At 44.5% G+C, this 27,728-nt stretch overlaps 1 protein-coding gene across 1 annotated transcript in view; it reads left to right on the plus strand.

Moving 5' to 3' along the window:
• SV2C (synaptic vesicle glycoprotein 2C) overlaps positions 1-11,610 on the plus strand; it is a 243,105-nt gene extending 231,495 nt beyond the window's left edge. The window contains exon 13 of the mRNA XM_007175894.2: positions 9,841-11,610. Coding sequence (XP_007175956.1) covers positions 9,841-10,024 — 184 coding nt within the window. The 3' untranslated portion in view covers positions 10,025-11,610. The remainder of the gene's footprint in view (positions 1-9,840) is intronic.
• The last annotated feature ends 16,118 nt before the right edge of the window (positions 11,611-27,728 follow it).

Genomic DNA, 27,728 nt, shown 5'->3' on the forward strand with positions numbered 1-27,728 from the left:
ATTTAAGGGACGCTAGGCTAAGCTATGATGTTCGGTAGGGGTATTAAATGCATTTCTGACTTATGATACATTCAACTTATGATGGGTTTGGAGGGATGTAACTCACAGTAAGTCAAGCACATGCTCTGGTTCATTTTGGTTCTGAGTTCTAGCCTGCGTGTCCTTCTGCATCCAGGCAGTGACTTCCTGCTGGGAGCTCCCTGGCTCACACTTCCTATCTCCTTAGGGCCCAGAGCCATTCTTACCCCTCCTCCATGGAGCTCAGGGCAAGGAGCTCCCACCTTGTAAGTGATGAGACCGAGGCTGTCCCCACTGGCCACCAACTCTGCACAGAATCCCTCAGCCCAGCAGGCCTGTCTCACGGGGATTCTTCCAGCAACCTGCTCCTTCCTTTCTCTGGCCACTGGCCTCCTTCCTCCTCCCCCCTTACACATGCCCAGTTTCAGATATGACCTCAGAAAGGATGTGAAGATAAACCCCCGATTGTTCCCACCTGCTGTTCCCTGCTCATCCTGGGCAGCTGCTGCTGTCACCCAGTGCTCTGGGTTGGTCCTCTTCCTTGATGAGCTAAAATTAAAACATCTTCCCAGAATTAACCAACCTAAGTCCCTCCCCTTAGGACTGTGTTTGTTTAGACAGAGAAGTTCCCCATTCCTTCCGGGAGCTCAGACCTGAAGTTCTTTAATCCTGGATCTCTTACCGGCCAGCTGTGTGACCTCAGGAAGACCACTCAGCATAACTGTGCCTCAGTTGTTTGAGATATAAAATGAGGAGGTTCTACATCTGTGCCCATGAAGATAAAGACCTCACTTATTGTTTAAAGATTTTGAGATGAAGGAATCTTTGATTCAGTCATCTTATCTAACCAACCTACACTCCATCCATTTCCCTTTGCCCTGCTTTCTTTTTTTTAGAGCCCGTATCATTACATATGTTTATATTTTATGTGACCTGAGTCACTTTGGCCATTCAGCAAATGTCAGATCATTTTTGTCTCTGGCAGTTAGAAGTGGAAAGTGAGGGAGGGGGCAGTATATGGCCCTTCACCCACCACCGCACCCCCAGGGGATGTATTAAATGGCAGCAAATCCTACCAAATGTGCAAATGGACACAAAAACAGTCCTACAGCCTGTTCTTGACTCCAGGGAAGTCCATCTCTCTGCCCTTGCCTGAAAGGGCCATGGACATCATGACATGCTGACAGCAGGACCACCAGACTTGGGGCTGGTCAGGCAGCAGAGTATGCCTGTAAGTGTCAGAGTCCAGGACCAGTGGGCTCTAGAGTCTGGAATCCGGACCAAGGGTACCATTTCACCAGGTTGCGGGGCTTGGAGGATGCTTGTCCATCCATCGTGCTAAGGGCAGAACATTCCAGTCAACTGCATATCAAGCACTCATATCACCAATGAAAACTCATCTCCATGTTCATTAACAAACCTTCTCATGCAGATTTCTAAAATGATAGTTAAAGCCCCAAGTAATCACCTCTGGCCTGTTAATTCCTGATTAACATGTTTTAAATTCTATGGGCATAGAGACAACTTCTCTTTATACTGATGTACTTTTAAAGCAAATTACCTCCCAGACCATATGATGATAGGATGTTAGGGTGTACATTTGTTTACTGTCTGTCACCCACTAGAATGTAAGCTCCTTGAGAGCAGGACTTTGTTTTCCTTATTCACTACCAGGACTCCAGGTGAATGAATGATAGATGAAAAGATAGAAAGATGGCAAAAAAGATGCTTTTTACAATCCGGCTGGTTATGGGCGATAGTCTTCCTCCCTGTGTGGAGTCTGGCTCCCTACTCTCCAAGGTAGGCTAGTTGGACCGGTTGTGAGTGAGGGAGCATTCCTGTTCACTTCTCCCCGGCTGCCCTTCTGTGTCCCTCTTCCACTTTGTCCATCCACGGCCTGTGCCCTCCCGAGCCTGCAGCTGTCAGCTCCCCCTTCCCCATACAGCACTGCCTGTTGGAAACCTCTTCTTCCTCTCCCCCTCCTTCTCCATCAGCAATGTGGAGGAAACCTGAATTCAGGTATGGACGCTACCAGAAAACAGCTGGGTAACTTTAGTCCTTGAACCTTTCTGGAGCTTGGTGTTCTCATCTGAGAAATGAATGGGTGAGTCAGGCACAGTGCTGAGTATTCAGATGATCTCATTGAACCTTATTTAATCCTCTCTCCAACCCTACAAGGGTAGGTAGTTTTATTCCATTTTCAGGTGAGGGAAAGGAGGCACAGAGGGGGGAAAGTAACTTGCCCTGGATCCCTTAGCATGAAACCCAGATGTAATGACCCTTCGGTGCGGCTCCCAGCACGGGCATACCTAGTCTGTGACATATAGAACCATCCCAGTAGGTCTGGGGTGGGCCTCTGGGAATCAGTTTCTAAGAAGCTCACACAGTGTTTGGGATATACAGCCGTGTCCATCAACCATGGCCTTAGACGAACTCCAGGTTGCCTCCCAGGGCTCACTTTCATTCTGTCATCATTTACCCTGGCCCAGGGACTCACTTCCTAGCGGGGTTTATCAGATAAGTGATAAGACACAAAGGCTTCCATTTTGACCTGAATATATTTGCATTTCAACAGGAACAAGCAATAGGATGACCCTTGATGGTTGGGGGGAGGGAGGGAGATGGAAGCCCACTTTGGGCCCAGGGATTCCTATGGGCTCAAAACTGCAGGTAAGTCCTCCACTTGTTTGTGAGTAAGAAAAGCCCTGCTTGCAGGATGCCATCTTCCCAAATTAAGGAGGACACACACAGACCACACACTCACTGCTTAGATGAGACAAATTTTTTCTTCCTTTGAAGATCAGAAAGCAATTGAATTCAGTCTGTCCTGATTTCAGAATGTGAAACTAGGGATTTTTCCTCCACAAAAGCAAGATAATAGGGCTTCCCTGGTGGCGCAGTGGTTGGGAATCTGCCTGCCAATGCAGGGGACATGGGTTCGAGCCCTGGTCTGGAAAGATCCACATGCCGTGGAGCAACTAGGCCCATGAGCCACAACACCGTGTTGAAGAGTGGCCCCCGCTTGCCGCAACTAGAGAAAGCCCTCGCACAGAAATGAAGACCCAACACAGCTAAAAATAAAATTAATTAATTAATTAAAGGGCTTTCCTTTAAAAAAAAAAAAAAGCAAGATAATAGTCTGGCATCAATAAATAAACATGGACCAACTAATGTCCATTAAAATGCTCATTACATTTGGGATTAGCAGATACAAACTACTATATATAAAATAGATAAACAACAAGGTCCTACTGTATAGCACAGGGAGCTGTACTCAATATACTGTAATAAACCATAATGGAAAAGAATATGAAAAACAGGTTTCCCTTGTGGCGCAGTGGTTAAGAATCCACTTGCCAATTCAGGGGACACGGGTTCGGTCCCTGGTCCGGGAAGATCCCACATGCCACGGAGCAACTAAGCCCATGCACCACAACTACTGAACCCTGCAATGAGAAGCCCGTGCACCACAACGAAGATCCAATGCAGCCATAAATAAATAAATAAATAAATAAATAAATAAATAAATAAGAATATGAAAAAGAATATGTATATATATGTATAACTGAATCACTTTGCTGTATACCAGAAACTAACACAACATCGTAAATCAACTATACTTCAGTTTTCTTAAAAAATGCCCATTACTTATCATATATTAACGCATATTTGTGGAACCTAGAAAAATGGTACAGATGAACCGGTTTGCAGGGCAGAAATTGAGACACAGATGTAGAGAACAAACGTATGGACACCAAGGGGGGAAAGTGGCGGGGGGGGGTGGGTGGGATGAATTGGGAGATTGGGATTGACATATATACACTAATATGTATAAAATAGATAACTAATAAGAACCTGCTGTATGAAAAAATAAATAAAATAAAATTCAAAAAAAGGATATAAAGATTTGAATAGTAAAATTAACAATGTTGATTTTAAAAATGCCCATTACAGAAATATACTTCCAATGTATTTTGAAGATATCAGAAAATTCCTTAGTTCATTTCTCAAGTATCCTGTGCATCCCTGTGCCAGCCCTGAAGCAAGTTGTGATGAGTGAATGTAAAAGGCTACACAGCCCCACCCCAGAGATGTGGCCAGGATCTCAATAAGGCTAAACCCTGACAGGAGAGCCTTGCGGTTGGTACAAGCCAACCCTTAGGAGGGGAGCAGGAAGGAGGTCTGGTCCAGCAGGGAGAGTTTTCACGGCTGCCCAGAATCCAACCAAGAGTTGGAAGAAAAGGAAATGAGGCAGGTTAGGTGAGAAACTGCCTCTAGTGAGAATGAGCTGTGCAAATTGAGTAAATAAGACAGCAGGCCCAGGGAGGGGAAAGAAAAGAGGTTGGGAGAAGCCTTTGGAGTGAATTCCTTTCCTGTGGGCCTCGGTGTGCCCAGTTGCCCTCGGTCTCCCCACACCATGTCGTGAACGTTTTCCCTTGGCTGTGTTGTACTGCGTGATATTCCCTAATGAACACATCCAAACAAAGGAGGTCCTATATATGAAGGTGTTCATAGCAATCTCATTTATGTTCCTCCAAATTTAGAAAGCTCTAATTATCCAGTGGTGTGGTTACAGAAATAATGGTTATGTGCTAAATCATTTCGTTTTAAACAAAACGCAAACAAACAGCTTTGGGAATGATTGGGGGGAAAGCAGAAAGCAAAGCTGTAGAAATCCTGTGATTTGCAAAAATATAGATATGATTGGAACCACACTGAAGGAAATTCAGAACTGAAAACCATTTGTTGGAGGGCTGGAGCGGATGTTTTGCTTTTGTAATTTCGTTTCGTATATAACAGTAAATCGAAATCAATTCAAAAGTGTAGGTATTTCTGGGAGAATTGCAGAGTGCTCAGCCCTGGATACCCCTTAGACTCACACAGGGCTTCTAAAAAATACCAATGCCTCGACTCCCAGTAGAGCAATAAAGTCAGAATTTCTGGGAGCATGGCCCTAGGCATTGGTATGACCACATCACTGTGTTTTAAAAGCTCCACAAGTGATGTTTTGCGCACGGCTGGGTGAGGCTGTGGTTACACATGTCTGCACCCTAGTTCAACCAGGTTGCTATTCTAACCCCAAGTTGACAACAGCTGCAGGAGGAAATGGGAAACTTGTTTGGGGACTGGAGGGAGGCAGGTCATTTGGCAATCAGGAAGGTTTTGGAGAAGATGTCTAAGGTACACCTGAGTGGGGTACCACGGAGATACTTTAGAGAGATGTGAGGGTATTTTGAGAGCCAGAGAACACCTTTGTCCACATTCCATCCTCACCTGCAAGCTCTTCCTATTCCTTCAAGGCCAATTCCATTTTCATCCATCCCCTCTGAGAAGCCTTTCTTCAACTGTCCCCACCCCCAGCGGGAGATCACTTCACATCCTCTATGCCCCCATAGTAGCCTGTGGGTATCTTTATTAATGCACTTAGCATGTTGTGTTATCATGATCTCTCTGCACCTATCTTGGTGTAAAAGGAGACTTCATCTTATTAATTTTGGGGTCCCTGGTGCCTAGTGCAGTGTTAGGCACATAATAGATGCTTAATGAATGATTGTTAATAAATAAATGCATAGGAGAATGTGTGTTAGAACTATATTAAGAACCAATTTGCTTATTAGACAAATATTCAAGGGGTTTCTAGTGCTCTCAGCATTGTAGTCCAATTGCTCAGATGGATTCAGTGTTAAAATAGCTTTTTTAGATTAATCTGGGAAGCTAGCCATCATTTGTGTTATTGTTTCTATGAGAAAAATTAAATTCATTCTGTGTTTTAAATAGCCGACTCCCAGATGAATCTTTAGATCACATGTATTTCTGATTTTAGGACTGCCGGTACTTTCCAAAATGTCCCATGCTAAAGTAACTTCTGCCAATGACTTAACTGAGTTGTCTGGAAAAAGTTCATTTCCAGAGCTTAGACTAGACCAAAAGAATGCTCACACTTTACCCTTTAACAGGTAAATTCCATGAGCTGAGTCTGGACCTACACTCTACACAATTTCAGGCCTTTTCAAAATGTAACATTTAATTTTTTTTCCTAATTTCATCAGTCGATGGGGCAGATATTTCAGCTAGTGTTTAAAACAATGGCTAACACCAGCATGGTACGTACCATGTGTCTAAGTGCTGCCATTGTTCAGTGACCCTTTTGTCTTCCCAGGAGCCTCAAAAAACCTAGGGCTGACCCTGCATTGAAGTCAGAAAAACCAAATAAGAAAGAGGCTGGATGTGAAGGCAAAACTATCCTCACTATCCAGAATGGAGTCTCCTTTTCCTGGCCACCAATTTTTTGTTTTTAATTTTTATTTATTTTTTTTAATTTTTGGCTACATTGGGTCTTTGTTGCTGTATGCGGGCTTTCTCTAGTTGCAGTGAGCAGGGGCTACTCTTCGTTGCAGTGCATGGGCTTCTTATTGCGGTGGCTTCTCTTGTTGCGGACCACGGGCTCTAGGCGTGCAGGCTCAGTAGTTGTGGCACGTGGGCTCAGTACTTGTGGCTCGCGGGCTCTAGAGCGCAGGCTCAGTAGTTGTGGCACACGGGCTTAATTGCTCCGCGGCGTGTGGGATCTTCCTGGACCAGGGCTCGAACCCGTGTCCCCTGCATTAGCAGGTGGATTCTTAACCACTGCGCTACCAGGGAAGCCCTCCTGGCCACCAATTAAAGTATAAAACGATATAAATGCACTAGAACCCACTGCATTGTGAAGGCCCCGGAGAAGAAGCCACAGTGCAGCTGTGGTGAGGGTATGCTCTGGTGGCCCCATCCCCCATCAGCTGAGCCTAAGCACTGCAGCAAGCCAGCTGCCTGCACCAGCATCAGAGGGAGTTAATGGTGCAGAGAGAAGGATCACCTTAATGGAATGGGGAACAGGGCTGCTGCAGTCAACAGGGTACTGTTGGGAAAAGAATTTCCATTTAAAAGATTTCAATAAATAGGTTCAGCAAGAATTGAAAACAAAGGATTCTGGCTGGAGAGGTAGGGGAACAAGGGATGGAGCTTGTAAAAAGACAACAGATTATTGCATTCTTCCTCTTGGGTGCTTGTTGGTTAAGAGAAGACACAGAACATCTTTGGTCTGGAAAAAAAATGCAGTAGCTTTTCCTACTGCTGGGAAGTCAGTAAGTCCAGTCGGGCTCTGCCAGCTCTGAGCTCCCCACCCTCCAAGGCCTTGATGAGCACAAAGTGACTTGTGCTTAGGATGTCTGCAGAAGTTCATGACCTTCCTTTAAATAAGAACAAGGGAATAAATGAACTAAAAGCTTGTTTACTGATAAACAGATAACCAACCCCAAGGGAGAACCACTTTGAGAATAATTTTTCTAATACAACTGTGTCTCCTGTGTGTAGAAAAGCACACCCTCCAGCTTCAACTATATGAAGAAATAATTTACTTATCCAAGGAAAGGACAGTCATGTTTTCTGGAATGCCCACACTAATTTAAGGAGGCTATGTGCTTTGTAACCACACCAGATTATCATCTGAAGAACTGCCTCTGCTTGATAAATGAAAATGGAGATTCTTAAGAAATTAGAATTTGATCGTATTTTTTAGCGGCTTCAGACGCCAGATGTTTATAGCTTGGCAAAATATGGTTATTTTAACCCAGATGTAAATTCCTCATGGCTCATTCTGAAGTTTTGCCATCAAGAGACTTCTTCATACAGAATGTTTCCCTTTCGCTTATCAGCAACATACACGCTAGCCATTTTCCCCAGAACAATACAGCTTATCTCACTACCATAAGATGCATTGGGTAATTTATGACTCTAGAATCTAGAAACTAAAATGTAGTTTAAAAAAAGTGAAAGAAGCCAACCTGAAAAGGCTACGTACTATATAATTTGAATTATATGACATTCTGGAAAAGGTGAAACTATGGAGATAGTAAAAGGATCTGTGGTTGCCAGGATTTTTAGGGCCGTGAAACTGTTATTCTGTATGATGCTATAGTGGTGGATACATGTCATTATACATTTGTCAAAGCCCATAGAATACACAACACAGTGAACCCTAACGTAAACTATGGACTTTAGTTCACAGTAATATGTTAATATTGGCTCGTCAATTGTAGCAAATATGCCATACTAACATGTTAATAACAGGGGTGGAAGGTGAGGGGCTATATGGAAATTCTCTCTTCTTTTCACTCAATTTTTTGGAGCCCAAAAACTGCTCAAAAAACGTCTTTTAATTAAAAAAAAAAAAATAGACAGTTTGGCCTCCTGGCCTCTCCATGGGGGTGGGGGAGGGGTAGATGATGATGTCATTCTGCTTAAGTCTTCTGTGGTACCCAGTGTGTAACCTCAAGCAATTTCATTTGAAAATAGTTATCAGTACATTAAATCTCCTTATCTTTCTGGTGGTTGTTGCTATTACTAGTCTCTTTCTTTAAAAACAAACCAAAAAGAAGAGGAAGAATACAAAATGAGCTTACCCTCTTTTCAAGAAGTTCCTGTTTTTCTCCATCGGAGATTCTGTTACACCCCTTCCAAGATCCAAACAGTTGGCAACTTTGCAACACTGCAGAGGCCGCTTACTCGACTTTCTAGGTGTCTTGGCCAAAAAAGAAAGGCAGTGCTTGCTGCCGTTTCTTAGGTCTGTTCTAACCAGCAAAATCAATGGCTCGGTTCCTACAGCACAGGAGGGGTGCTTATTCCTTTCTTATGGTATGGGAAGGGGAATGGCTGAATAATACCCACAGTAAATATCTACACATTGTAGAAAATACCACTAGGAATAGCACGCGTCGTGAAGAGTAGTTGTTCTGACTGGCCAAAAGAAAACCTACACTAAACAAATTTACAAATCAATCAAAGAAAGATGTGTACTAAGTACTGCATTTTATGGTATATAAAATGCATTTCCCTCTGGAGGGGGATAAAGGTATCCAACAGTTAACCCTGCATTCAACGTGCCTTTATTACACACATATACCCGGTGACGGACAAAAAACAGGGAGCCGGCATAAAGGCAGAGGAAATTTGTATTATCTCATGATGTCAGCAGTATCGGTACTCTCATGAACAAAATTAAATTTCTTGCCTAGAAAACCACAGTAAAAACCATTCAACACCCATAAAGATAGTAAAATTTTTCTTTTCCAAAGAATGTCTTAAGAAATGGGATGTGTCTTATTTATATACCACCTGCACATATTATATGTCAGCAGAGTTAAACAAGATCTTCTATGGGCCTACAATCTGATTTCCTCTGTAATATTGTCTTGGGCTTGATTTCCCACCTAGGACTCTGGTGAGGGTGTAAGAAATGTGTCACTAGCTCATTGGTGGCCACCCAGCTCAGGGTTCAGTTTCTGCCCGCTACCAAAAACATTTGGGACAAGAGTATGATAGTTCACTTCCATGGTACCAGAACGATGCAAGTACAACCCAGTCATCCCTGATTTTCTCTGAAAGTTCCATGCACTTTAAGTATTTAAAACCTCACACACCAATTAAGCTAAGAGGAAATAGGGAGTAAAAAGTAAAATTTAAAGAAGTACATCGTCATACATTTTAATTTAATGTAACTTTTCTGACTCCCTGAAATGTCCTTTCTCTTTCTCTTCACAATAAACTCATGGGCAGAATAAGAATCAGTTGAGGTGGCAAGAAAGTCAACAGAGGGCTGAAGGAACAATACCAACAGCTGGGGTTCTCTACTTCCAAACGTGCTGACAAATATTTGATTACTTGCTCTAAGGACATACAAAACAGTCTACTTGAAGATCTTTGAAAATTATCCTAGAAGACATTTGTGTCTAAAGTTGGACTCTTGGAAGACGCTTTCTCAACCTTGTCCATATCTCTTGTCCTTTGCAGGGCAACAGGCTTTGGCTTCTTGAACGCGCTGTGCAAAGCAGCGGCCGTCCTCGGAAACTTAATATTCGGCTCCCTGGTCAGCATCACCAAAGCGATCCCCATCCTGCTGGCCTCCACCGTGCTCGTGTGTGGAGGGCTGGTGGGGTTGCGCCTGCCTGACACACGAACCCAGGTCCTGATGTAACGGAAAAAAAGCCATCCGTCCTGTGTTTCTTTCTGCTGCCCCATGTCAACTCTCCCGACTGACTCAAGGCTCCAGCTTTTTCAGATACAGAAAAGCGGTCAAATCCCAAAACAGTAATTCTTGCTGCGACTAAAATTTAGATGCGTACCATCTCGCCCCTTAAATGTGATTTTGCAGTTTGTTTGTTTGTTTTCATGCATCGTTGTCTTTCCTAACTGTGATGCTACTGCCTTCCAGAAATCAGTGGAAGGATTTTTTTAAATGTGCTGGTCAGCCGGGCCTTCCTGAGCTTCTGCTCGCTGCAGGTTCAGAAGCTAAGAAGAGGACAGCGCTGCTGTAAGAAATAGATCCTGCTCCTAATGCAACATTCACGGGAAAGATAAGTGGGCGTATTATCACATTTGTGCTGAGGAGAGGGATTCTTTTCTTTTTTTCAAACAGAGTGATATTTCCTGTTTACTTAGAAAAGGACACCCAGCAATTCTTGCTGTTACAGCAGGGCCTTTCAAAAAAAAAAAAAAAAAAAAACACCACGTGACACCAAACAGAGCTGGGTGGGGCTCTTTCAGGCTTGACAGTTAACGTTGACTGTCTCTGCTGACAAGAAAAATAGGGGCTCTGCTGTTGGCAGCAAAGATCTCTGAGCTGCTTGAGCAAGACTTCTGCTAGAAAGCCCCCGGTGAAACTTCTGAAAAGTACGAGGAAAAAGGCCTGTAATTATGTCTGTGACTGTGGCATGTGGTTCAGAATATTAGAAAGTCAGAGCTCAGGGGGATCGTGGGCCGACATTCATCCCCACCCGCCACCCCACCCCCAGCTGCCATTGACCTTGCCAGGTAGCAGATTCAAGGGGAAAAAGCCACTTTCTAACTGGGTCTGCCCACCTGATTCTGCCCTTCACCCAAACTCTCTCATCTAGAGATTGTCAGTCATCTGAGTGGTTGTAAATTGAAAATGAGGAAGAAAGTCACACCTAAATCCATTTGTAAATGCCAAGTGATACCTCGAGGGGTATCCTGAGGGCCGGTACCCCTGGGGAGTTGACATTGGACTTCCTACTAGCAACGCATATGGCTTGGCTGGACCAGTGCGCTGGTCGGTGTGTTCTGGCTAACGCCTCAGTGTGAAATCACAGCCTGCTGTGCTCCAAGGGGCCCTCGGGCAGACAAGGGCAGCATCTCCTGGTGGGTCTGGCTGCTCATGTTACCTCTGGAGTCCGCCTGGGCCTGAAGAGAGAGGTCGGCAGGACATTCCCATGGCTGTCAGCTCTGTGACCTTCTCACCCCTGGGGCTGCCCCTCCCCCACGCTGGTCCTTTTTACTCATCTTTGAAATCTGAAGCCTCCAGGTAGACTTGCAGCCAGGAATAAATCCCATATTAAAACAATAGTCCTTTTTTAAACTCTCCATGTCTTGTTAGAGGGTTATTCTTATTACTTATTGTAGGCGTTTCCAACAGGCCGCGGCCCTGGGGCCTCCAGGAAGGGAGAGCCTTTGTTTCCAATAGTCATTACATTCAAAGATGTCTTAACCCCACAGACCGCTCCGCCTCTCTCTCCCCTTCCTCCTGATCCTCCGAGAGCCCCAGACAGCAGAGTTCAGGCTCTGTGAAAAGCTTCTTTCATGAACAGAAGCCATTAATCGACTCTCCCTTGAAGTAACTCAGGCCTGTACAGGGGGGGCAGCCTGGTGTCGGGGGCTGGCAGGATGAGGGTGGTTCCCTGGGGATGCGGGCTTAGGGCCAGAGCATCAGGAAAGCTCAAACCCAAAACTGCAAAGGTGGCAGGAAGAAGGATAATCAATAAAGACTAGACGAGATCTATTAGAACAATATCAACAAAGCAGGAGAGAAACAGAACTTTTTTTCACCTCTGCCTCCTGGAATATTATTGGAAAATGAAGATGACGGTCAGACAACCCACGAACATATTGTGTATGCTCTTCGCACTCATTTCCTCACCTACCTACCCCTTGATTTATCTTCTTAAAAAAGACATATCTGGGGACCTGAGCAGGCTTTTTAGTTGAATGTAGCATGTGTGGTAATAACTGCAAAAGTAATGTGTATCTCCGCCAACCCATTCAAAAGATGAAGAGAAATGTGCATGGGTATTGCTGTCTGTAGATCTTCCGCAGCAGTTAACTTTGCTTACTGGACTGTCTTTACTTTTAGAAATGTCTCAAATGTCTGTTGTAGTTCTAAATGCATCAAATATCCAGAGCACGGTTTACATAGTATTTTGTCTGAACGCTGGGTTAGGTCAGAATGGGATAAACCAGCAGAACCGCACTTGATGAGACCTGCCACCACGCATCCCCTTCAGAATGACCTTTCTTGACCTTCTTGTCACTTCATCCAAACCTCCCAGGTGGCCCAAGAGGGATCTCTTCTAATCTCCTGGACAGTCTGTGGTCACAAACCTTCTTGGTCACCACCTTTTCCACTTTTCCTGCAGTTTCCCCGCCTCCTTCACGTTGTCCCCATCACCGTCATTTTCCGTGAGAGAGCTCAAGTTCTTCCCAAAGTATGTGGTGTGGCCTGTCCGGCTTGTTCTGGGGTCAGCAGGATTAAGATAGAGCCATGCGCTTAAACAGAAACTCCCAGTTCTATCAGTGCAGCAGGCTGTTGGCACACGGACCTGCAACCAGCACCTCATTTCACCTGCAGTAGAAAGAAAATGAGAGTATGTGCACAAATGAAAGCCTAGGAAACACTCCCACTGGCTCCTGTATTTCCAACTCCTTTTCTATCTAAAATTTCCTAATAGCTCTTTGGATCAATCCAGAATGCCCCCGAATCCTGTTATTATCACTGGTCCTCTCAGGAGGAAAAAACCCAGCTGCTCCAAACTGAAAGTCCTATACATTACACCCCCAGTAATGGGGCTTACCCTCCTGTCTTACCCTCCTCTCATTTAATCTCGCTGCCTTGGAAGCCAAACCCAGCAGCTAGCAGTCATCTTACACCCAGAAGACTGATGCTGGGAGATAAGATAGATGGGTCCTCGCCCAAATTCCCCCACTAACCAGTAATGAGACCCAGATCTTGCTGAGGAGAATGTAGGTCATTGAACATCTCTGATCCTCAGTTTTCCCATCTGTGCATTGGGACTAGTTTGCTACTGGGACTAGTCTAAGATTCTAGAGGATCGTCGTGAAAACAGCTTCATCTTACTATCTTCTTCTTATGCTAAGCTCTTCTTTACAAGCACCAAATAGGTTGAGTTTAGAAACTGAAAAATTAGGAAATAGGTAAACATGCAAGAGCTCAGGAAGTTGTTCGGGAAGCCCCTGTGGGATAGGCGAGAGCGTGGTTCCCATGTTGTTTGTGCTGCCAGCTTCCTAGGATCCGGAGCGTTATCTCCATTCACTGCTGGTTTGACAGTTCCCAGTGGCTGCCAAGGAAAGGGCCCCTCCCTGTAGCGATGCAGACAGTCAGAAGACTCTCTGATCACAATCCTGTCACAAAGGCTGCATTCCATAGCTCTCCTGACTCTACTCCATTTTATTCTTGAAGCATGGCCTCATGCACACCTAGGCCTTCAGAAGCAGAGTTCTAAAGTGATTTCACCTGAATTGGCAAATGCACCTTCACTTACAAATCTCACCAAGCCTAAGCTCACGTTTGCACCAAACTGCGTAGCTGCTTTTCTGGTTGTCTTGAGATATCAAGAGAGAGGTGGGAAAAGAAATGTAGTGACCAAAGGGAGAGTCCAAGATGTTGAGAAGGTTCCAATGAAGAGATTAGGGCAGAATTGAGATTTTCTCAGCCCTGGGATCATTTCAAAATCATTCCATGGGAATAGCTTCTGATTCCCTCTGCCAATCAAAACAGAATATGATATTCTCCATTTTTTTTCTGCTTAATATCAAAATGGCCTCTACCTGTTTCTTCAGTAATGCACTTCACTTGTTCATGCATTAAAGGCTCTGAAGCCGGAAATGTCTGAATTTGGCCTTCACCTGGTATCACGGAAAGACAGTCGGTTGATTGTTAAGGGCGTGTTGGCTGTATGTTTGGTTTTCCATGAACCCCCATATCACGTTGAACTCAGTCAAGGTACAAACCTACAGAAACAACAGTCAAGTTGCCACAATGAAAAGAAACCTACACAGTAGGGCACTCTGAAATGGACTACATATTTTTTACAGTTTATGTTTCTGCCAAGCAAAGTGTGTTTTGAGTAAAGCTTCTCTCACAATCCGTGACGTAGACAGAATTGTAAGTGTCTTCTAGGTGTGTTGCGTGTCCCTTCATTGTTTCAGGTGTGGAGTGACAGTTCTCCATGTGATGTTCTTTTGCTCTAAATATTGACCATTCCTCCTATCAATGGTGTCTCACCAACCAGGCACAGCCATTGCCAGGGCTGACTTCGGTCTTGCTCAACCAAGACCTTGATCCAGTTTAGTAATCTCAGGATTTTGAGTGACAAGGATACAGTTCATGGGCCATAGTTTCAGGCTAACAGCACTGGGTGGGGGAAAGAGCTGGGCAGAACATCCCCTGATCGCTTGTCATCTCATGTCATCTCATCAATAAATATCTATTGAATAACTTGCATGTGCTAGGTTGAGGCGCTGTGCTGTATGTAGGTAGTTAACCCTTTGCAGGACTTAAATAAGGGCAGGGAAACAGGGAGAATGAAAGAGAAAGCATCTATAATGGGGGGTCCTCATATTGATCCCCATTACCTGTTGTTACCCCCGCCCCATAAACACAAAGTGTTATTTTCCCAAATTTAAAAGAAATAAACATATATATGGAATCTAAAAAAAAAAAAAAAGGTTCTGAGGAACCTAGAGGCAGGACAGGAATAAAGATGCAGACATTGAGAATGGACTTGAGGACACGGGGAGGGGGAAGGGTAAGCTGGGATGAAGTGAGAGAGTAGCATTGACATATGTACACTACCAAATGTAAAATAGATAGCTAGTGGGAAGCAGCTGCACAGCACAGGGAGATCAGCTCCGTGCTTTGTGACCACCTAGAGGGGTGGGATAGGGAGGGTGGGAGGGAGGCGCAAGAGGGAGGAGATATGGGGATATCTGTATATGTATAGCTGATTCACTTTGTTATACAGCAGAAACTAACACATCATTGTAAAGCAATTATACTCCAATAAAGATGTTAAAAAAAAAAAAAAAAGAACAGCCTACCATGGGCAGAGCAGGAACTACTCAGAAATCGGGAATATCTTTGACAGAAGGAGAAAGCCCCTCAATTGCTTGGCCTTTGTTGGAGGGACTACTAACTAGTACATATTTGGAAAATGAGAAAAACGGAGCCATACATGTGCTTTTTCTTTAAATATCCTGGCGGGAAACCAAGCTAAGGTATTAAAAGAATTAGCAGCCAAGATCACCCCATCTTTATAGAGGTGTTCATTTTATTTTTAATTGGAGTATAGCTGCTTTACACTGCTGTGTCAGTTTCAGCTGTACAGCAAAGTGAATGCATAAAATAGAGGTGTTCAGTTTTAAAGTCCCAGTTTCTTCTGGGGCATTCTTTTTATGGCCTGAAACTGGAGGCGGGGGCTGGGAAGTGTTCAGAGCAGGCAGCGCTGGAGTCCTCTCTGGAGCAGAGTCAGCAAATCCCCCAGCTGCCGCCATGCCATGTCCTCGGGGCCTCAGCTTCCCAGGGTGTTTCCTTTCTGTTTTTGAAGACCTGTGACGAAGTCAGCAGATAAGCCACCCAGAAAACAGGTTCTGACAGTCAGTGGCAGGCGCTTTTCAGATTTCAGTTTAAAACCAGTGCATGGTAAAGCGTCTCAAGGCTGCAAAAGACCTCTGGGTGCTGGGGGACGTGAGGGGCAGAGCAGAGAGAAGGTGGTTGTCAGTGCCCCTCCGCCCTCCCCTCCCAGAGTCACAACTTCCTTTTTGCCCCTGGCTTTGTCCTCCTTACCTCCAACTGGCAAAACACACTCACCTCCTTTCTCCCTTCTGCTCCTCCACCTCCCATCCTCTTGTCTCCTCTTGACTCTAGCAGTGTACGGGGACAAGCTTGACAGGGCCCTTGGGACCAAGGAATGTGCTGACCGCGCCTGCTGGGGAGGCCCAGGGGAGGGGGAATGGGGAGAAGGGGAGTGGGTGCAGGAGCTGTGAGCTCTAGACGGTTGGCTTTGACACAGCTCCCCATGCTGGGCGAGATTTCCAACTCCTTCCCGACTCCTGCGTATGATGGGATGGGCACCACTAGCCTGAGGTCTGAGCGAGGCCCATCTCTGAGGCAGAAGTCTTAGAGCTCCATGCTTGACTCCTGGAAGGCAAGGAGGCCCGCAGCGAGGTCCCGGAATTCATTGACCAGGGGGAGTAGACACACCTCTCCATGCCTGCCGAGGGCCCTACTTGGTGCAGAAGGCCAGCAGGTGCCTTCCACTCAGATTTAACTGCTGAGGTTGCAGAGGTTGCCCGCTCTCTGCCTACCCTGCCACCTCCGTGCTCACTATGTGCCAAGAGTGCCCAGAACCAGGAGGAGGAGAAAGCAGCCCTCAGCCCTCTGTTCAGACCCGCACAGGGTTTAACACCGGCTAGTGGCCCGCCCTAGAAGCTGGGGTGCAGGGTCCTAAGCAGCTTTCAGGTGCCTGGAGAGTGACTGGCCGAGCAGCTCACAGGGGCCAAGTCGTCGAAAGCCAGGGATGGGCTAGAGCAGGTGCAAACCAGTTCCTCAGAGCCCATCATTTCAGGAATTTTGTGAGCCGAAAATGGTTGAGAAACAGCCATTATAAAAAATTAAAATATGTGAAAGTACAATTAAAGTATATTTAAAAACCAAGGTAATAAATATTCTAAACTCATCACTTTCTAATTATTTTACTCCATTTTAGTACTATCTATGCCCTTGAGGTAATCGACACCTATTGTGTCTGTATGGGAGAAAAACACTGTGGTGCTGGGCTACTGGGCACTACTTCCCAACTGCAGGTCAGTGACATCACCTTTGTAGCTTGCAATCGGCCATGGTGGGAGTATTCACACCACGGATATTGACAAACGCTACAAATCAGACTCCTCCTCTGAGACAGTGGCTCATCATGTGCCTACCTGCCACTCCCTAGAGCCCTGACCAGTACGTGGCCACCCGTTGCATAGACCCAGGCCACACCAAATTGAGTCCCATGGGTCTGCGGCTCAGCACTGCCCATAAACCCAAGGGAGGGAAAGACAGCAATTTCAATCTCCTGTGGTACACAGAGGGTTTCTTTCTGCGTTTGTATTGATTCAGAATAAGACCCACAGTGCAGAGAATCCACCACTCTCTACGAGTATTGTTTCTTCTGGGAGGATGTACAGCAAACTGACTATTATGTGCTGTGCAAACAAAAACAAATCCGTTTGAAGTTACAAAGTGTCTCCCCTCTCACACCCTGGTAAGCGTTGAACAAGGAAACTCCTTCCTTGCCTTTGACATTCACCAGGCCTACCTAGATAGAACTGGACAGATTGGCTTAATCTCGTCTCCTCTGCTGTTCTTATACGTTTACTGTACTGAGTCTATGTCCTAAATCAAACAAAAGAAAAAAGAAATGTTCTTTCTTGATGTGTGCTTTCATACCGTCCAAAATGCGGTTCTGTATCCTTGTCCTGATCCAGGAACACATTGAATAGACCATACATCCTTCACTAATGTCTACATACTGTAAATAAAGTCCTAGAAGAGTTTGTTCTTTCAGGTGAACCTCCATTTTGGACACATGTTAAACCAACAATCCACTCTCCTTTGCGATGAGATCTTGGCAGTGATCCTCTCCTTGGTTTTGGCACTTGGGCGTTTTGTTTTGTCTTGTTTCTCTTCTGTTTTTACTGCTCTGTAAGCCCTCCTGCTATGAATATTCCCGTTACCCCAAGTGTACTGTATATATGTGCTGCATGTGTGAACCCCAATAAATTCTGTTTCGGGTTTCCAGAGTTTTTCTCTTAAGTACAGCTGGTCCTGTTGTGAACTCATCTTTCTGGTATGCCTCTCTGTGTCTGATTCCCATATTGCCAAAATGTTTGACCAAGTGTGTTTTAACAAATGCCCGAGACAGCCACGCGTATCCTTGTGTGAGTGAGGGCATGCTCTATGTGGGATGACTCGTGTACAGCATAAATCTATCAGCCGTGGACATGTGTATACATTTATGTGCCAGACACCTACCGTTCATGTAACAGCTGCAAAGATATTTATTGGACATCAGATTAATAAAAGAGCATTTTTGCTCCATTATATTCAAATAAAGGTTGCTGTGTGACTGACTTCCCTTGCAAACATGAATTGACCCTTAAAAAAATAAGTACTTTTTTTTTAACGTCCTTGGGCATAAGGAAAACCTGTTTCCCTTGATTCAGGCTTATTTGAATTGTTTCTGTGGGCTGGTGTCATGGGTATTGATGTACTGTTTGATTTCACAGGCATACTGTCCACTTGTTAAGCCAGGACCAACGGGAAGAAAGTGTTTGCTGGGGAGTTTGTGGCAGAGGAGATGCTGTGTTCTTCTGCCCCAGAGCAGGAATGGCAAACTGATTTTCATCTAGCATATTGACTCCAACTGACTGGTAGTGTCTGCTTGGAACATTAGTTTGAGGGGCATGATGAGAAAAAGTGCTGTATTTTATAGCGTTGGCATTGGAGGCAGAAACACAAACTGCCTGCCGTGGACTTGCTAATCCCCAAAGAATACTTTTGACGGCATTTAACAGAAGACCCAGCTTCAAATATCTTTACTAATAAAGGGAATTGTTATTTCACATAACAAAGGAGGTAGGACAATTCCAAGGTTGGTTATGGTATGGCTTGGCAACATCACTGAAGACCCAGGTTCTCTGCATCTTTTAGGTCAGCCATCCTCAGCATACTGGCTTTTGTCCCCTTGTGGGCATGAGGTGGTTCCAACCATTCTAAACATCAGATTTTCACAGAAAAATCCAAGGCCCAGAAGGGAGACCATCCCCTCTTTATGATCCTTTCTAAGATCAAGGAGAACATTCTCAGAATCCTCCAGCAGACGTCCCCCTCTGTCTCATTGGTTGGATTTGCATCATTTGCCTACTCCTAAACTGATCACTAACAAGGGGGATATAATGACCATAACTGGCTTAGACTAATCAAGACTTACCTCCCCCCAGAGAGCTTGGAAGGAGCTCACTCTTCCCTAAAGCACAGGACTGAACAAAACTGGGGTTCCGTGAGCAAGGGGGAAGGAAGGTTGCTGTTGAGTAGGCGAGCAGCAAGGCCATGATCTCTAGAACCGAACTGTGCTATCCAACCCTGCAGCCACATGTAGCTATTTATACTTAAAATGACTAAAATTAAATTAAGAATTCAGTTTCTCAGTCAGTCACACTTAGCCACATGTCAGGAGCTCAACGACCACAGGACTAGTGGCTGCCATATTGGACAGCATGAATATAGAATGCTTAATTAAGGTTGTGCACTCACTCCCCTCTGCGGGCTATTCCTTCTCCTGGGCCCTGCTTGCGCCTCTCCCAAGTTCTCTCCCCCAGGCTAGATCCTCTCTTTTTGCTCTAACAACTTTGTCTCCCCTTTTCCTTCCCCCAGCAGACTGGAAATCCCTAGCCCATCACCCCACACAGGTCTTCACCCTTTCTCCAGGCCCCTAGCCCACCTGATCTAGAACCTATTCAGTATTTAAGAAAAGTTGCCCTCCGCCCCCCTTTCCTTTCTTTCCTGTTTCATGATAAGGAGATTATAGGAGGGGGAGAAGAAGACTCCAGAGGCTAAAAAGCCCTAGTGCTATCAGGGAAGATGGCAAGCACAGGAACTCAGCAGAAGACGCTGGGGTGCAGATGAGCTTGGCAAGGATCACCGTGAGGTATCTGAGGGGAGCATCCACAGGCCTGGCCTGGACCAGTGGCTGCAAAATCCCCTATGTGAAATTCCTAGCAGTCAGTGTGTTAAAACAAGGCAACATCCATCGTGAAGGAGTATCTTTTCCTGCTTATTGAAGTCCATTGCAGTGAAGTCACCATCATTATCTGTATCAATTTGCTAGGGCTGCCATAACAAAATACCACAGACTGGTGCAGGCTCACACAACATGAATTTATTTTCTCACAGTGTTTAAGGCTGAAAGTCTAAGATCAAGGTGTGGACGGGGTTGGTTTCTTCTGAGGCCTCACTCCTTGGTTTTAGATGGCTGTCTTTCTGTGTCATCATATGGTCTTCTCTTAATACGTGTGTGTCTTAATCTCCTCTCCTAATAAGGGCACCAGTCATATTGGATTAGGACTCACCCAAATAACCTAATTTTAACTTAGTTACCTCTTTAAAGACCTTATCTCCAAATGCAGTTGCATTCTGAGGTACCAGGGGTTAGGACTTTAACATATGAATTTCAGGGGGGACACAATTCAGCCCATAACATTATCCCAAATGCTACTTATTTTGTTGTGTGTGTGTATTGTGTGTAGAATTGTATTATATGTATATACAGGTACAGAATGTAATTGACTGCAGCTGTGGTCACAGGGGAGAGTAGCTGTGTGAATGTGTTCACTCTTTTGGGCGCGGTTCATTCAGAGGGGGACATAAAGACAGAGGTTGAGGAATAACCCTTGATCCCCACACTCAAAAGCCAGAAAACAGCTAACGCTGAGGGACACCCAGGACGGGTGATGTCAGGCTGTTCTTAGACCAGTGACTCTTCGCCTCCTTCAGCCTCTCTGCTTGTTAGAATTCCAAATGAGACCTTGCTCTCTCTGTACAATCATTTTCTCTAATCCCAGAGCCCATGGGCACATCCTTCCCGCCCCGCAGGGCAGCCTCTGAGCAAAGCACCCGCACTGTGGGCCTGTCCCTAGTGAAGCTTCCTTCAGCCTGTGTGCTGATTGGCTGCCAGAGGACACAGAAGGAGGAGCATTCCTGGAGCTGGGGTAGCCCACATCAGCCTATTATCACCACAGTCCCTTTGTTCAGCGGGAGAAGAGATGCATCGTCACCTCCTGTAATTTGCAGTCCCGACACCAGATGGAGAAGTGAAAATCATAAAGGAGGCGAGTTCCTGAAGGGAAGGCAAGCTCCAGCCCTGCAGCTGCTGCAACTCCCTGGGGCCAAAGTGAATGAGCTGGTGTGACCTGGGATCACAGAGGACACAGTACGCTTCAACCCTGACCCCAGTGCACCGGCCACCACCTGCCTTCAGTCATGTTTCTGTGTCCACTGCCCAAAAGCCCCTGGGGCGGCAGAACAGGCCACCTGTGCCGCAGCCTCGCTCTCACACCTGCTCACCTCTGCATCCTCACTCCTAAGGTGGCACCAGAATTCCCTTTGGGCCGAGATGTCCAAGGAAATCTCATCTGCAAATTCAGTTTGGGATGGGGCTGTACGGAAAGCTACTGCACAGCGCAGAAGGCTAGGTGATTCGTAAGTTGCCCCCAGCCCTCTTTTGCTCAGTGTAAACATTGGACGAATCCCACTGCAAGCTGGTGGCCACCCTCTCTCAGGGACTTTGCTGTGCTGCTGCACCCTCTTCAGCCTCCACGGCCTGCCTTGGAGGACACCTGCAGCCTCCCATCCCCATTACAGGACGCCTGTAGCACTTTCTAAAGTGCTGGCAGCTCAGACTTTTCCAGAAAAGAGGCCCCATTTCCCCATCCATGCTGAGGACTGGGGGACCTTCCTATGCTAAGAGCATGATGAGTTTGGGCAGAGTCAGTTCCAGGGTTGGGTTTGGGTCCTCTTTAAGAAAGATGATACCCAATTTTAAACAAAAAACTAGCTACAAAAGTAACTGTCGAGAATGAGACAAACGCCCACAATTTACAAATTTTTAAAAACTGACAAATATCACAGACTGATATTCCAAATGAGACCTTGCTCTCTCTGTACAATCATTGATACATGTGTGTCTTAATCTCCTCTCCTAATAAGGGCACCAGTCATATTGGATTAGGACTCACCCAAATAACCTCATTTTAACTTAGTTACCTCTTTAAAGACCTTATCTCCAAATGCTTCAACCCTGACCCCAAGTGCACCGGCCGCCACCTGCCTTCAGTCATGTTTTTGAATGGCCTTAGCCAGGGCTCTGCCATTCATCCTGCTAAATCAGAGATGCTCCAGACACAAAACCCAGAAAAATAATATAACAGCTTGTATTAATTCACTGCCTGACACACCTCTAATTTTTGTCTATATTTTTGGCTGCATTCTCTTTGATTGCCTCTTTATATGACAACAGTTTTGCAATATCATTACCTAGAGGGAATGGAAAGATAAAAATTAGCTTTGATTACTAATAGTTTTTCTCGAAAGTTTCATGTTTCTTCTCCATTTCTGCATACTTCCTGTGCTGAAGACACAGGCCACATTCATAGTCGCAATCCAATCTCTGCCAGTACGTTCGTGAGGCCAGGTGAGTGGGCGCAGGGGGCAGGAGTATTCCTGGAAGCCGTTCCTTCAGTGGGACAGCTAGGGATAACCACACAGTCACAGAAGTGATTGCGAGCCAAGTCAGAATAACCCACCATAACCTATATGGGAAACGAATCTGAAAAAGAATGAATACATGTATATGTATAACTGAATCACTATGCTGTACACTTGAAACTAACACAACAGTGTAAATCAACTCTACTCCAATAAAATTTAAAAAAAAAGAATAACCCACCAAACCCTAACTGAATATATCCCAACTCGAATTCCTCTCAGCCACATCCCCATGTTGCCTGGCTCTGCACCAAACCAGGGCAAGCTTGAGGGAGGGAAGACGAAGTGGAAGGAAATGGTAACTAAGGAAATAATCTATTATTTTGCAATTTATTTTTTTGTTTTGCAAATTTTTAAAGAACATATGACCATGTGAACACATTGCTAGGGCCCTCCTATGCCTTGGAAGGGACCCATGCAAATGGGGGGCTCTGAGGCTGAAGCTTCTTTAGCTTATGGTGAACACTCCTCTGAGTTTTGACATCACACAGATGTGGGTTTGAATCCGGACTCCGCCACTTAGCAGCTACGAGGGCACGGCGGAGGTTGGTCTTAGTGTTCATGCCACAACTGTACATTAGAAATAATGAGAATTTGTATTTCACTGAGGTTTGTAAGTATTGAGAAAGTGTATATAAAAAGTAAGCTTTTTATGTACATTTGTGCTAAGGCAAAGCGCCTGGCACCTAAGTCCTCAGTAAATGGTACCACTATGATTAGCATGATTGGCTCAAATCTGATCTGGAGGCAGGCCTGCAATTCCCTTCACAGGACCCTCTTGAGAGGCAGTGGTCCTGGAATCCAGACGCCCTGAGCAGGCTCAGATGGGGTGGAGTCCAGGCATTGCCTAATTCTCACAAGATTTCTCACAGGACACGCAACCTCTACCTTCCAGTGTCATCGGCATGCATGGCAGGTACCTGGGTCTGTGGTGACCCTGGCAGCAACTCCAAGGGACTCACCCACGGCCCCCAAACCCGGCTCTGCTTTCGCTTCCCACAGAGGCAGCCTGCACAGGGCCCTGCCTGAGTGTCCACATGCCCAGCTCCAGGGGCCGGCCTCTGGCAGCCAGGAAGGGAGGGACGCAGAAGCGGTGGGCCACACACCAGGATGCTGGGACCACAGGGACTCCCGCAGCCCCCTGAGTACACAGAGTGGGGCTTGGCGGTCCTGGCACTACCCCACGACAGCCACCTCTTCCCCTCTTCGCCAAGGCTCTGCCATTCATCCTGCTAGATCAGACATGCTCCAGACTCAGGATGGCTGCCCACGTCTCTCCCAGGTGCAGCTGTGGTGAATCGTGCCCAGAGGAATCTTGCTTCCTTGGAACTCAGAAAAAAGACCAACGAGCAACTGTTCCCAGCAGACCAAGCTAACAGAACGGTGGTGGAGGAAAAGAATAATTGACAGGGAGGAATGCACACAGGAAGATGCCACAGGAAGCCAACGGCGACACATGTCTGGAGCCCAACACTGTGCCAGGCCCCACAGGGGGCATTTTGGAGGAAGAAAAAGAAAGACAGCACCACCATCAGTTACGAACTTGGTCTCTAGACTCAGTGAGACCTCAGTTCAAATCCCAGCTCCTCCACTAGTAAGCTTTGTGGTCCAGGGCAAGCTCTTTAACCTCTCTGGGCCTCAATGCCTCATCTGCAATACAGAGATACTTACATCCCTGTTTGAAAAGATTGAAGGATATAATGCAAGTGCTTAGTACACTCTCCTAATTCTGTCTTTTGGTGCACAGAAGTTCCGAATTTTTTTTTAAACATCTTTATTAGAGTATAATTACTTTACAGTGTTGTGTTAGTTGCTGCTTTATAACAAAGTGAATCAGTTATATGTATGCATATATCCCATATACCCCCCCCTTGCATCTCCCTCCCACCCTCCCTATCCCACCCCTCTAGGTGGTCACAAAGCACTGAGCTGATCTCCCTGTGCTATGCAGCTGCTTCCCACTAGCTATCTTACATTTGGTAGTGTATATATGTCCATGCCACGCTCTCACTTCATCCCAGCTTACCCTTCCCCTTCCCTGTGTCCTCAAGTCCATTCTCTACGTCTGCGTCTTTATTCCTGTCCTGCCCCTAGGTTTTTCAGAACTTTTTTTTTTTTAGATTCCATATATATGTGTTAGCCTATGGTATTTGTTTTTCTCTTTCTGACTTACTTCACTCTGTATGACCGACTCTAGGTCCATCCACCTCACTACAAATAACTCAATTTTGTTTCTTTTTATGGCTGAGTAATATTCCATTGTATATATGTGCCACATGTTCTTTATCCATTCATGTGTCGATGGACATTGAGGTTGGTTCCATGTCCTGGCTATTGTAAATAGTGCTACAGTGAACACTGTGGTACATGACTCTTTTTGAATTATGGTTTTCTCAGGATGTATGCCCAGTAGTGAGATTGCTGGGTCATATGGTAGTTCTATTTTTAGTTTTTTGAGGACCCTCCATACTGTTCTCCATAGTGGCTGTATCAATTTACTTTCCCACCAACAGTGTAAGAGGGATCCCTTCTCTCCACACCCTCTCCAGCATTTATTGTTTGTAGAATTTTTTGTTGATGGCCATTCTGACTGGTGTGAGGTGATACCTCATTGTAGTTTTGATTTGCATTTCTCTAATGATTAGTGATGTTGAGCATCTTTTCATGTGTTTGTTGTCAATCTGTATGTCTTCTTTGGAGAAATGTCTATTTAGGTCTTTTGCCCATTTTTCAATTGGGTTGTTTGTTTTTTTGATATTGAGCTTTGTGGGCTGCTTGTATATTTTGGAGATTAATCCTCTGTCAGTTGCTTCATTTGCAAATATTTTCTCCCATTCTGAGGGTTGTCTTTTCGTCTTGTTTATGGTTTCCTTTGCTGTGCAAAAGCTTTAAAGTTTCATTAGGTCCCATTTGTTTATTTTTGTTTCTTTTTCCATTTCTCTAGGAGGTGGGTCAAAAAGGATCTTGCTGTGATTTATGTCATAGAGTGTTCTGCCTATGTTTTCCTCTAAGAGTTTTATAGTGTCTGGCCTTACATTTAGGTCTTTAATACACTTTGAGTTTATTTTTGTGTATGGTGTTAGGAAGTGTTCTAACTTCATTCTTTTACATGTAGCTGTCCAGTTTTCCCAGCACCACTTATTGAAGAGGCTGTCTTTTCTCCATTGTATATTCTTGCCTCCTTTATCAAAGATAAGGTGACCATATGTGCGTGGGTTTATCTCGGGGCTTTCTATCCTGTTCCATTGATCTATATTTCTGTTTTTGTGCCAGTACCATACTGTCTTGATTACTGTAGCTTTGTAGTATAGTCTGAAGTCAGGGAGCCTGATTCCTCCAGCTCCATTTTTCTTTTTCAAGATTGTTTTGGCTATTTGGGGTCTTTTGTGTTTCCATACAAATTGTGAAAATTTTTGTTCTAGTTCTGTGGAAAATGCCATTGGTAATTTGATAGGGATTGCATTGAGTCTGTAGATTGACTTTGGGTAGTATAGTAATTTTCACAATGTTGATTCTTCCAATCCAAGAACATGGTATATCTCTGCATCTGTCTGTAACATCTTTAATTTCTTTCATCAGTGTCATATAGTTTTCTGCACACAGGTCTTTTACCTCCTTAGGTAGGTTTATTCCTAGGTTTTTTGTTTTTTTTTTTTTTTTTGGTGCAGTGGTGAATGGGATTGTTTCCTTAATTTCTCTTTCTGATCTTTTGTTGTTAGTGTATAGGAATTCAAGAGATTTCTGTGCATTAATTTTGTATCCTGCTACTCTACCAAATACATTGATTAGATCTAGTAGTTTTCTGGTAGCATCCTTAGGATTATCTATGTATAGGATCATGTCATCTGCAAACAGTGACAGTTTTATTTCTTCTTTTCCGATTTGGATTCCTTTTATTTCTTTTTCTTCTCTGATTGCTGTGGCTAAAACGTCCAAAACTATGTTGAATAACAGTGGTGAGAGTGGGCAACCTTGTCTTGTTCCTGATCCTAGTGGAAATGGTTTCAGTTTTTCACCATTGAGAACGATGTTCACTGTGGGTTTGTCATATATGGCCTGTATTATGTTGAGGTAAGTTCCCTCTATGCCTACTTTCTGGAGAGTTTTTATCATAAATGGGTGTTGAATTTTGTTGAAAGCTTTTTCTGCATCTATTGAGATGATCATATGGTTTTTCTCCTTCAATTTGTTACTATGGTTTATCACATTGATTGATTTGCGTATACTGAGAATCCTTGCATTCCAGGGATAAACCCCACTTGACCATGGTGTGTGATCCTTTTAATGTGCTGTTTGATTCTGTTTGCTAGTATTTTGTTGAGGATTTTTTCATCTATGTTCATCAGTGACATTAGCCTGTAGTTTTCTTTTTTTGTGACATCTTTGTCTGGTTTTGGTATCAGGGTGATGGTGGCCTCGTAGAATGAATTTGGGAGTGTTCCTCCCTCTGCTATATTTTGGAAGCGTTTGAGAAGGATAGGTGTTAGCTCTTCTCAAAATGTTTGATAGAATTCGCCTGTGAAGCCATCCGGTCCTGGACCTTTGTTTGTTGGAAGATTTTTAATCACAGTTTCAATTTCAGTGCTTGTGATTGGTCTGTTTATATTTTCTATTTCTTCCTGGTTCTGTCTTGGAAGGTTGTGCTTTTCTAAGAATTTGTCCATTTCTTCCAGGTTGTCCATTTTATTGGCATTCAGGTGCTTGCAGTAATCTCTCATGATCCTTTGTATTTCTGCGGTGTCCGTTTTACTTCTTTTTCATTTCTAATTCTATTGATTTGAGTCCCTTTTTTTCTTGATGAGTCTGTCTAATGGTTTATCAATTTTTTTTTATCTTCTCAAAAAAACAGCTTTTAGTTTTATTGATCTTTGCTATCATTTCCTTCATTTCTTTTTCATTTATTTCTGATCTGATCTTTATGATTTCTTTCCTTCTGCTAACTTTGGGGGTTTTTTGTTCTTCTTTCTCAAATTGCTTTAGGTGTAAGGTTAGGTTGTTTATTTGAGATGTTTCTTGTTTCTTGAGGTAGGATTGTATTGCTATAAACTTCCCTCTTAGAACTGCTTTTGCAGCATCCCATAGGTTTTGGGTCATCCTGTTTTTATTGTCATTTGTTTGCAGCTATTTTTTGATTTCCTCTTTGATTTCTTCAGTGATCTCTTGGTTATTTAGTAGTGTATTGTTTAGCCTCCCTGTGTTTGTATTTTTTACAGACTTTTTCCTGTAATTGATATCTAGTCTTATAGCACTGTGGTCAGAATAGTTACTTGATACAATT

This window comes from Balaenoptera acutorostrata, chromosome 2, assembly GCF_949987535.1.
Source record: "Balaenoptera acutorostrata chromosome 2, mBalAcu1.1, whole genome shotgun sequence".
Taxonomy (NCBI): domain Eukaryota; kingdom Metazoa; phylum Chordata; class Mammalia; order Artiodactyla; family Balaenopteridae; genus Balaenoptera; species Balaenoptera acutorostrata.